A 12649-nucleotide genomic window follows, 5' to 3' on the forward strand; every position below is an offset into this window, starting at 1 on the left:
TTCTATTTACCAACAACCTCAGCACCACCCTCACCCTGCACCCCCACCCCCATACACACACAACTTCTGTTTTGGCTGTTTGTTTTTGCTGTACAAATTGTTCTCAGTAAGTGCATATAATGGGCTGAATCCCAGTGAGGCTTCTCTTACAAAAGTTGACTTAATAGATCTGGTGATGAGGACAGAAGCAGGGCAAACAGAGAAGAAAGGCAGTCCTGATATAAAGATTTCAGAACCAGGGAATGGGTGAGAGGAAGGAGAAGCTGGGATATTGGGATCGACATATATGTACTACTATACATAAAACAGATATCAAGTATATGCTGTATAGCACAGTGAACTCTATCCAATACTCTGTAACGGCCTATATGGGATAGGAATCTTTAAAAAAGTGGATATATGTATACTAAAACTGGTTCACTTTGCTGTACCCCTGAAACTAACAGCACTGTAAATGAACTATACTCCAATAAAATTTTTTTTAGAAAAGACTCCAGAAACTGTGAACAAAACAGAGGGATCAGAAATAGTTGCTCTTTTTAGTTCTAAATTTTTATACATTCAAAATTACCTTTGCTTGTTGAAAGGACTTCCAAAGGTAATATTTTCTTCTACCGTAGCATTTAATAGCCAAGGCTTTTGAGCTGCATAAGCCACAGAATACCTGTTCCTACTGGAAAATGGAAAAGAAAAACAAAATACCAAAATTACTCAAGAGAGCTGTGCTGTACCTGTACTTTTGTATAACTAAGAAAAATGAAAGTTGAAAAAATATCTCAAAGACAGAAATGCAGAGTTTCTAAAAGAATATTTTAATGACCATCAACCTTATTAATTAGTGGTTAAATATTCCACTAAATTAAAGGGATTAGAACTTAATTAAAACAACACACAACATGCAAATTTGATTTTGCTATGCTAAAGAAATATTTTGAGGTATGAACTATTAATTAAAATTCTATTTTCTAAAATGACTATAATTTTTACAATAATTTAAATATAAATAACAATTAACTTTAATAACCACAGATATTTTACTTCATATTAAAAGCACTATACATTAACTATGAATTTTACAGGAATACCTTTAAAAAGGATGTGAACTGATACTGTAATTATGTGTTTGTACTATATTCACATGAACATATTTTAAGGTAATAGATAATGTAAATATTTCATAGCAAAGAATAATTTTGAGGAGTCCATTTCAACAATGAAATAACTACACATTTAAAAACCACATATTTCAATACATATTGAAACAGTTTATTTTTAAAAAATGATAGCCTCCTCCCTGCGCCCCACTTTTTGGCTTGCAAATTCTACCAGATGTCTATACATCATATTTTAATTTGCAGTAATTAGGAAAATGCATATGAGTTGGAGATAAAGAGGATGATGAGCCTGGGGTAGGGAAGGGGTCAGCTTAAAATACACACTTTCACAGTTAGTTATGTTCTGCAACTACTAATTTAGGAATTAAGGTTAAAAGAGAATAAAGTGTAGAAAAAAGGTAGTTAGAAATGCTCAGTGATCATCCTGAAACATTACATCTTAGGAGTTCAGAGGGCATGATAATATATAGTATGCTAGTGGTCTCTTAGATAACCATCTGTGCATTAAAACAGTGGTTCCCAATCTCTGGCATGGCTGCTTCCCTCCTGCCGCCACCCCCGTTCTTTAAGGTTTTCTTTTCTTTTTTTTTTTTAAATAGATGAAGTACTTGGTTCTCCAGTTCTAGTTTACAAGCAGATTTCATCATTGTTTAACTCATAAATAATATACATAATAATTCTTTCATCTTTATTTTATGAAATCCCAAATCCAATTTGCTAAGAACTGTTTGAGTTTTAGTCAAAGTTGAGATCTGTGTGGCTCATGGAGAAGACAACAATTGATACGATGGGCCATTTAGTTTAGCAAATTAATTCTTTTAGCAGCTTCCAGATGTTGGGTACTACTGCGATCAGAAATTTACTAGTCCATTTTAATAAACAACTTTGTACATTATCAGAATGAATAAAATGACTAAGAGTAAGAGATGGAATATCAGGAAAAGTCTGAGGAAGGTAGTTATTCTTATTAAACGCAGATTAAAATAGAAATAATACCTTCTGGTCGCTTCAAAAGAAGGTTCAGATTCATTTACACTGCAAGTATGGCAAACAATGTTCATTAATTATGAAATATAAATATAGGATGAATGTGTGCACAAATCAGATAAGAGATAAACATTGTATATATTAAATAACTACACTTTCAAATGGCTGTTGATACTAATCCCAAAGACAAATCAGATAAATGACAGTCTTCTTTTACATCCTCATCAACTAGGAAATAATTAAGCTTCCAAAAGACAGCACTGTTCTCCTTCATATAAAATTTGGGTTCACACAATAGCCATATTGGAAGGAAAGTTATGACTAACCTAGACAGCATATTAAAAAGCAGAGACATTACTTTGTCAACAAAGGCCCGTCTAGTCAAGGCTATGGTTTTTCCAGCAGTCATGTATGGATGTGAGAGTTGGACTATAAAGAAAGCTGAGCACTGAAGAATTGATGCTTTTGAACTGTGGTGTTGGAGAAGACTCTTGAGAGTCCCTTGGACTGCAAGGAGATCCAACCAGTCCATCCTAAAGAAGAGCAGTCTTGGGTGTTCATTGGAAGGACTGATGCTGAAGCTGAAACTCTAATACTTTGGCCACCTGATGCGAAGAGCTGACTCATTGGAAAAGAGCCTGATGCTGGGAAAGATTGAGGGCAGGAGGAGAAGGGGACGACAGAGGATGAGATGGTTGGATGGCATCATCGACTCGATGGACATGGGTTTGGGTGGACTCCGGGAGTTGGTGATGGACAGGGAGGCCTGGCGTGCTGCGGTTCATGGGGCTGCACAGAGTCGGACACGACTGAAGTGACTTAGCAGCAGCAGCAGCAGCCCCAACTTTGCTCCAACTAGCTGTGTGAGTTTGGATAATCTTTATGGAATACTTTCCTAGTCTGTATTAGAATTTGATATCTCCAGGCACTCCCTACCGTTAAAATTCAAATTTAATCTATTTAAATTCCTTATTAGTTACCCTAAGGCAAGAGAGGAAGAAATACTTTTTATACTCTAAACTTGAAGGGTTGAGACACAGCCTGGCCCTTAAGGAACTGGAAAGAAAGACAGACCTGTATAAAGGTCACATTGTAACATTTGGGTGTAATTAATTACTGATCTATATGAGTAATGTAAAATGAGGCATTTGACTAATTAAATTTAGTTATACCTATACCAAGGGGGAAAATATGCCTAAGGACTTATTGATTTTATTATTTAAATTTTAATATTTTAGGTGAACTCCATCATTTCTGAAACACCTGAATTCAAAACATGTCAGATGGAAAATCCCCTTCTGGAAAATAGCATCCAATTTCACTTTTGCATGCAAGATTTGTGTGTATTTTCCTTCAACAGTAAAAGTTAAAACTTGGTAATCTACCAGCTTCCAAGTTCATGGTTGGTATCTTATGGAATGGGAAAGAGTGACTTCTGCAAGCTGAAATCAGGAACAGTATTTGGAAAAGGGGAAGCTAGATGTGAACACAAACATGCTATATCATGTCTGATCCAGGAAAGCTGACTCATTGTGTTATTATCCCTTCATGCCAGGCAAAGTCTTAGAGTGATTGAGCCACTGCTATAAAGGCAGTTACACTAAGACATCAGAAAATAGACCATCACAACAGATGGGGTCTGACAGGATGGCTGATGGCATGAGCAAGATGGAAGAAAAAGTAAGGGAAGACAGAGATAAATGATGGTTATGTCTTATATAATTACTGGGATTATTACATATTCTGGACTCCCTCCCTGGACCATCCAACAAGTGAAGCGTTTTATTTCGTTCTAGTTCCTGGGATGTCAGTAGGAATTATTATTTATCATGACGACTAGGAAAGGACAACTTCAGTTGGGCAGAACATTTGCTTTTCAACAAATACAGCGCACAGCAGACGCAGGAGCAAGACCCTTGGCCTTCCGACAAGCTTGGAGAATTTTTCAGTCCCTCCCTCACTGCTCTCTCCTTTCTCGACTGGGGCTACTGCATGTCAGACTACATTAAAGGTAGCAAGTGCCGAGGAGGCGTCTATATTTAGATGGATTTTGTGTACCAAGTTCTACCCATGTGGGTCTGTCCTGCGTGAGGACCAGGGCCTTCTCTCCCGTCCAAAGTAAATATTTCTTCCTGCAATAGGACAGGGTACTTTACAGGGCTTTGTTCCTGCCAACCATGAGGGCACATTTAAAAATAAAATTCATGCAACCAGAGATACAGGCAATGATGAAAGAATGACAGCAAGGTGCTTGGTACTTTACCATACCCTTGACTGTTTCACTTTATTTTGTCTTGAGCTTTAAAAAACAGCAAACAATTCAGTCCAAGGTAAAGTACTTCTCAGCATTTATACAAAATCAACCTGTCAATATGGATAATTTCTAAACTAGCTTTATTCTAATAACATTTGTATAACTTTCCTTATTGGAATATGTGCAACAGTTATTTTTCCCAGAATAAAGAGTTATTGCAAATAACTCTGTTAAAAAAGGTCAGTATCCTCTAAGCATTCTTGATTTGAAAATATATTTTATCAGATAATCATGGATATCATGGAAAAAAATTAAGTAGTTCTTGTAAATAAAGAAAATAGAATTTTTTTATTAGCTTATCCAATCTTTTAGGGGTTAGTTTTTATTGGGTGTGTGTCAGAGCCAACTCAAATATTTTTGAAGAAAAATTTAGCCCTTTCTGCTATGAAGAGATGGGATATTCTTAAGACAAGTATTCATAAAGAGATGATTTTTAAATTATAGTGATTTTATAAATACTTAGAATTTTCTTAAATTTTTCTCATATTTTCATTTTATTGACTCTGACTTTAAGATATAACCTTTACTTACCTTTTTTAAAATTAGGAATTATGGGAGATATTTCTTTTCTATTTCTTAAAAAAAACTTTACCTTTATTAAGTATATGTCTGATTTTATCTCATACTTCCCTCTTTGACTAGCTTCCATGGAACTCAGAGTAGAATTTGTGGCCTATGTTTTATAAATATGCAGGACTCCAATACATGCATTTCTACCTATTAATTGCTCAGATTATTATTTAAATCTTATTTTCTTTCTTGATATCTTTGTTTTTCAAGCTTTATTATAGTATGTTATATTAAATAAAATACTTTACAACCTTTAAGAAATGAAATAGGCTATAAATGGTATAAACTTGCCTAAACTATAATATATATATGTATACATATATACACGTATGTATCTTGTTAAGAAAACTCAATAAATAAACAGATTGTGTAAAATGCTTTTCTAATTCCCAAATCATCTATTTATCCATTAACAAAATGATAATAATTCTTAATGATAATACTGGGAGTAAATTTGGCCCCGGTAGAGTAATACGAGAGAAGAGTAGATCATAAAAACATTCTAGAGGTATGAAAATAAAATCTCAAGCTTTTTCTGTCATGGTCTCTAATTCTTTCTGTTTTAATACTGATGAAACAAGGTAAAAACAAAACCCAAATAACTTCATTATGGTCGTACATGTCACATGATATAATTTAATTCAGTAAAACCTGCTCCTCAAAACCTGCATCCATCCAAGATGGAAGGCGGTGGTGGCAGGGCACACATCACATAGCATCTGGCTTTAGTGATCAACAGGGCCCCCTCGTGAATGAAACTGCAAGGGGCAGTTATTCACCGAGCTCACTGCTAGATACACACTAAACAGTTTCATGTATACAATTGCAACAGGAATAAACTGTACCCGCCACATTTCTCAGCTTTCTTCTTTCACCAATGATACCAAAAATAGGATTTACAGTTCTGCTGTTTCCAGCTCAAATTTCACATCCAACCATTTCCGTCTCTTAATTGGAGTTTAAAATAGAACCTATTCTCAAAATGCCTGTAAATAGTTTTGACTCATTCTGAAGAGATGTCTGTGTAGGTTAACAGTAGATTAAGTCACAACGGAACTTACAATGATAAGAACTAAATGGACGTGTGCAAGTCTAGAGCAAGGTCTCCCCAGCGCAACTAACACTTGGAGCCAGATAATTCCCTGCTGTGGAGGGCTGTCCTGTGTATTGGAGGACGTGTGTGCTAGCTGCTCAGTTGTGCCTAACTCTTTGCGACCCCATGGAGTATAGCTTGCCAGATTCCTCTGTCCATGGAATTCTCTAGACAAGAATACTGGAGTGGGTTGCCATTTCCTTCTCCAGGGAATCTTTACAACCAGGGATAGAACCCAGGTCTCCTGCACTGCAGGGGGATTCTTGTGGAGGGCTGTCCTGTGTTGGAGGATATTTAGTAGCATTTCTGGCCACTATAAAGAAAGCTGAGTGCTGAAGAATTGATGCTTTTGAACTGTGGTGTTGTAGAAGACTCTTGAGAGTCCCTTGGACTGCAGGGAGATCCAACCAGTCCATCTTAAAGGAGATCAGTCCTGGGTGTTCACTGGAAGGACTGATGTTGAAGCTGAAACTCCAGTACTTTGGCCACCTGATGTAAAGAGCTGACTCACTTGAAAAGACCCTGCTGCTGGGAAAGATTGAGGGCAAGAGTAGAAGGGGATGACACAGGATAAGATCGTTGGATGGCATCACCGACTCAATGGACATGGGTTTGGGTGGACTCTGGGAGTTGGTGATGGACAGTGAGGCCTGGTGTGCTGCGGTTCATGGGGTCACAAAGAGTCAGACATGACTGAGTGACTGAACTGAACTGAACTGGCTACCACCAACTAGATCAGTAAGCAAACCAATTCCCTTAGTATGAAAACCAAAAAATGTTTCCAGACATTGTCCAGTGTTCCCTGGGGATAACCTGGATGAAAATCACTGCAGTGATTTTCTGTAGACTGTAGACTGTCAACAGTCCAATATCATAGATAAGCTGTTCGAAATTTCTCCATAATAACTGTGGGGGTTGGGGTGGTCTACCAGGTGTGTGTGTGCATGTTAAGTTGCTCAGTCATGTCCTACCCTTTGTGACCCCATGGACTGTAGCTCACCAGGCTCCTCTGTCCATGGGATTCTCTAGGCAAGAATACTGGAGTGGGTTGCCATGCCCTCCTCCAGGGAACTTCCCGACCCAGGGATCAAACCCAAGTCTCTTTTGTCTCTTGCATTGGCAGGTGGGTCCTTTATCACTAGCACCACCTGGGAAGCCTGTCTACCAGGTAGATCAAACTAAATAAATAAATATGACTTATTCATTATTACACAATTATATAATAGTATGGTCTGGAGTAACCTTATTACTACGATGTTTTTTGAAGAATCCAAAACAAAGATTCAAACATTCGGAAAAAGCACAATGTCTTTGTGGATGTGCAACACACTAGTCTGACATAGCCACATCCCTAACTAGACACTTTAAGTGTCTAGTTTAAGTTGGATGTAAAGAGAAATGGATGATTTCTCAGTCTCTTAGGAAGAGTTTCAAAAAGATTATTTGATATTTCTTCTCTGAACACAGGATCACTAAGGCTCTGTGTGCATTTAAACTTTATAAATAATGCAAATTTTCTTTAATTATAGGATAAATTTTTAAACTTTATTTATCTGTGTTATCCATTTAACTTTCAAAATTTACCTTTATGATCCCAATCTTGCTAAAAGCAATATATTAGTTTATACATACTATAAACCTCTATCGTGAATTCTTTTATCTTTTTTAACTTATAACATTTAAAGTTTCCACTAATTTGTTTTTTTAAAGCTGTGCTTATTTCCAAGGGGCCCTCAGACCTCGAACATGGGAATCTACTGTTCTCATTCCTTCCCTTGGGAGATCATCAGATGTGTGACAGACCAACAGAAACTGATTAAAAATACACATACTTGCTCCAGTGAACTTTTCCTTCCAAGGTCTGCATCTCTCCGAGGATGGCAAGGAGAAGAGAGGACTTCCCACATCCCACTTGGCCCACAATCATGGTTAACTGACCTAGAGAAAAGAAACAAAGGATAACAACAGGATGAAAAGGAATTCACTTATAAAATAAAATCAAAACACATTTAGAAAAGGCTGATGTTCCACAGTCTATGGCCCAGTTTAGGTCCCAAGCAATAGTATTCTAAACAGCTCCTTTTACTGATACATAAGGTTTCTGGAAAAGGGAAGGAAAATTAAAATCTATAGGTTTTGATATGCTATTTTTAAAAAATATTTATTTATTTGGCTCTTCCAGGTCTTAGCTGTGGTATGGGGGATTTAGTTCCCTGATCAGGGATCAAACTCAGCCCTTGAAGTCTTAGCCACTGGACCACCAGGATAGTCCCTTGATGTATTATTTTTAAATTATGAGAATAACTGACTCTAGTAAAAGCAGCAGCGAAATACTTTGCCTAAGTCACCTAGATTAGTATTAGCTTTATTATTCAATTCATTCTAGAGAAAAAGGTAATTTTGACTAAAACAGATAATTAAGATTAAAGTGATTAATCACTTTAATCAGTTCTTACTTTGATTTGCATGTTTAATAGAAAAATTCCAAGTTATTGACCATGAGGCCAAGTCAAAAAATATTTATATCCAATTATCCAAACATTTTAGTAAAAACTACAGGGTATTTGAGTCTTAAATATCTGAAAACGTCATCAGTTTTCTTCGGGGATAGAAAACTATTTTCTCAAACACTATTTCTTTAATATCTTTCTTCAACAAAATGAGAAATCAACTACTCCATTATTTAAATGCCACAAATCAGCAAATAAACTAAAAACAGTTCATTTGGATGGTAAATAATTTGTTCAAGGTCCCCACTCTGTCGTGATAGGCAGGTCTTACAATTCCCAGTCATTCTCTCAGGGATACAGGGATTCATGAGCTTCACAGTGCTAACAGATAACTATCAGTAATGTTTGTCTTTAAAAAGTCTTTCCATTTGTTAGGCTCAGTTCTTTTGGAAAACCACAGTCATGATAATGAACAGATACAAACTTGATGCTAGTTCACAATATGGCTTCATATTATTTCATGATGAATTATTCAAATGAAAAAACAAATGCTTTGGAGGTGACAAATGCTTTCCCCCTGAATTCCCAAAAATAAATTTGTTCCTTAAAAAAACAATTACAAACTAGTAATAAATGATTCTTACCTGTTGGAATTCGAATATCGATATTGGATAAGGTTGCTAAACCACTGCCCCATGAAAAGTACCCATTTGTGACCTAGAAAATAAGAGTACAGAAATTTAATTATAACATTACATAAGTATGTGCTATCACAGGATAAGTCCAATTAAAATAAATTTTCTTTATAAAGCACTGGAAGACTTTCAACACAGTAGAACACACAGTGGTAAAATTCTAATTTAGAGTTACGACTATTTAGAGGCATAGATGAAAAACAAAAAAGAATGGAAGGGAGAAGTTCTTTAAATCAGTGATATTATGAAGAATGCTAAAAATTACAATAATTTTCCCTGAAAGTATGTGATTACTGGATCGTTTATATGTGAACATTCTTAAAAAGCAATCGCTCAAATATTGTCCAATGTAACTCTGACATGGATTATTCTCTCACTGTTGCAATTGCCAGAAACCTGGTGATGTAAAGTCAAGAGAAATAACTACAAATTATTGCAACAAATGACTTGTTAGCTAAGGATGAAGGCTTAGTAATGAATGAATTTCCTGAACTATGTGGACTTACTGCTATTCACTGATCTTGAAAGAATAGAGGGGAGGAAGGAAAAAAGTACAGAAATGAAGCAACAGTATTTGGTGGTTCAGTTCAGCCCTCAGTCGTGTCCAACTCTTTGCGACCCCATGCACTGCCGCACGCCAGGCCTCCCTGTCCATCACCAACTCCCGGAACTAGCTCAAACTCATGTCCATTGAGTCACTGTTGCCATCCAACCATCTCAACCTCTGTCATCCCCTTCTCCTCCTGCCCTCAATCTTTCCCAGCATCATGGTCTTTTCAAATGAGTCAGTTCTTCCCATCAGGTGGCCAAAGAATTGGAGTTTCAGCTTCAGCATCAGTCCTTCCAATGAATATTCAGGACTGATTTCCTTTAGGATTGACTGGCTGGATCTCCTTGCAGTCCAAGGGACTCTCAAGAGTCTTCTCCAACTCCACAGTTCAAAAGAATCAATTCTTTGGCACTCAAGTTTCTTTATATAGTACAACTCTCACATCCATACATGACTACTGGAAAAACCATAGCTTTGACTAAATGAACCTTTGTTGGCAAAGTAATGTCTCTGATTTTTAATACGCTGTCTAAGTTGGTCATAGCTTTTTTCCCAAGGAGCAAGCATCTTTTAATTTCATGGCTGCAGTCACTATCTACAGTGATTTTGGAGCCCAAGAAAATAAAGTCTGTCACTGTTTCCATTGTTTCCCCATCTATTTGCCATGAAGTGATGGAACTTGATGCCATGATCTTAGTTTTTTGAATGTTGAGTTTTAAGCCAACTTTTTCACTCTCCTCTTTCACCTTCATCAGAGGCTCTTTAGTTCCTCTTAACTTTCTGCCATAAGGTGGTATCATCTGCGTATCTGAGGTTATTGATATTTCTCCCAGCAATCCTGATTCCAGCTTGTGCTTCATCCAGCCTGGAATTTCGCATGATGTACTCTGCATATAAGTTAAATAAGCAGGGTGACAATATACAGCCTTGACATACTCCTTTCCCTGTTTGGAACCAGTCTGTTGTTCCATGTCCAGATCTAACTGCTGCCTCCTGACCTGCATACAGATTTCTCAAGAGGCAGGTCAGGCGGTCTGGTATTCCCATCTCTTGAAGAATTTTCCACAGTTTGTTGTGATCTACACAAAGTCTTTGGTATACTCAATAAAGCAGAAGTAGATGTTTTTTTCTGAAATTTACTTGCTTTTTCTATGATCCAACAGGTGTTGGCAATTTGATCTCTGGTTCCTCTGCCTTTTCTAAATTCAGTTTGAACGTCTGGAAGTTCATGGTTCACGTAGTTTTGAAGCCTGACTTAGAGAATTTTGAGCATTACTTTGCTAGCCTGTGAAAGTGAAAGTGAAGCACTCAGTCATGTCTGACTCTTTGCAACCCCATGGACTGTACCCTACCAGGCTTCTCTGTCCGTGGGATATTCCAGGCAAGAATACTGGAGTGGGTTGCCATTTCCTTCCCCAGCAGATCTTCCCAACCCAGGGATTGAACCCAGGTCTCCCACCTTGCAGGCAGATGCTCTACCCTCTGAGCCACCAGGGAAGCGTGTGAGATGAGTGCAATTGTGCAGTACTTTGAGCATTCTTTGGCATTGCCCTTCTTTGGGATTGGAATGAAAACTGGCCTTTTCCAGTCCTGTGACCACTGCTGAGTTTTCCAAATTTGCTGGCATATTGAGGGCAGCACTGTCACAGCACCATCTTTTAGGATTTGAAATAGCTCAACTGGAATTCCATCGCCTCCACTCACTTTGTTCTTAGTGATGCTTCCTAAGGCCCACTTGACTTTGCATTCTAGGATGTCTGGCTCTAGGATCACACCATTGTGGTTATTTGGGTCATGAAGATCTTTTTTGTATAGTTCTTCTGTATATTCTTGCCACCTCTTCTTAATATCTTCTGCTTCTGTTAGGGCCATACCATTTCTGTCCTTTATTGTGCCCATCTTTGCATGAAATATTCCCTTTGTATCTCTCATTTTCTTGAAGAGATCTCTAGTCTTTCCCATTCTATTGTCTTCCTCTATTTCTTTGCATTGATCACTGAGGAAGGCGTTCTCCTTGCTATTCTTTGGAACTTGGCATTCAGATGGGGTTACCTTTCCTTTCCTCCTTTGCCTTTAGCTTCTCTTCTTTTCTCAGCTATTTGTAAGGCCTCCTCAGACAACCCTTTTGCATTTCTTTTTCTTGGAGACGGTCCTGATCCCTGCCTCCTGTACAATGTCACAATCCTCCGTTCACAGTTCTTCAGGCACTCTGTCTATCAGATCTAATCCTTTGAATCTTTTTGTCACTTCCACTGTATAATTGCAAGGGATTTGATTTAGGTCATACCTGAATGTCTAGTGGTTTTCCCTACTTTCTTCAATTTAAGTCTGAATTTGGCAATAAGGAGTTCATCTCAACAATCAGGAACATCCCCTCCCCCACCAAAAAAAGATCTTAGCGTCATCCTTAGCATTCAATTGTTTTAATAAGCATCAAGAAAACTTGACGGTTTTATTAGTTACAAAAATGGGAAACAAAAGAAGTATAACAGAACCCAAGAACTGGAAAGGTTAATAGTGGCAGATGAGAGGAGAGAGAGTGCCTGAAACATTAGAGGAAACTACAGTAAGGCTATACTTTGCTCATAAATTAATATTTTGTCTCCAAGTCCCAAGTAATGAAATTTCTAAGCATATTTTTGTTTAGGAATTTTGCAGAATAAATTGGTAATGTCTAAATTATAACTAAAAAATCCTTTAAAGTTCTGAAAATGAACAACTTAAGAGTGCAAAAGTTACCTGAAAAGGTTAGGCCATGTTTTTCCATGTATGTTTTCTTTAGCTTGGAAAATGTATGGCATTTAGTAATATCTAATCTATATCTTAATAATATCATTAGTAATATTAAATTAATTAATATCTACATAAATACTCA

General features: G+C 37.2%; 1 protein-coding gene across 4 annotated transcripts in view; it reads right to left on the reverse strand.

The window, feature by feature from the left end:
- Nucleotides 1-12649, reverse strand: part of ABCC9 (ATP binding cassette subfamily C member 9) — a 148999-nt gene that overhangs the window by 73008 nt on the left and 63342 nt on the right. For 2 of the 4 annotated variants that reach the window (XM_070453744.1, XM_070453745.1), the window contains exons 17-20: nucleotides 9174-9246; nucleotides 7912-8017; nucleotides 2112-2150; nucleotides 572-673 (exon numbers count right to left, since the gene is read on the reverse strand). In XM_070453744.1, coding sequence (XP_070309845.1) covers nucleotides 572-673; nucleotides 2112-2150; nucleotides 7912-8017; nucleotides 9174-9246 — 320 coding nt within the window. The remainder of the gene's footprint in view (nucleotides 1-571; nucleotides 674-2111; nucleotides 2151-7911; nucleotides 8018-9173; nucleotides 9247-12649) is intronic. The other 2 variants (XM_070453746.1, XM_070453747.1) reach the window with 1 other exon arrangement.

The sequence above is a fragment of the Odocoileus virginianus genome, chromosome 23 (genome assembly GCF_023699985.2).
Source record: "Odocoileus virginianus isolate 20LAN1187 ecotype Illinois chromosome 23, Ovbor_1.2, whole genome shotgun sequence".
NCBI classification, from domain to species: Eukaryota; Metazoa; Chordata; class Mammalia; order Artiodactyla; family Cervidae; genus Odocoileus; species Odocoileus virginianus.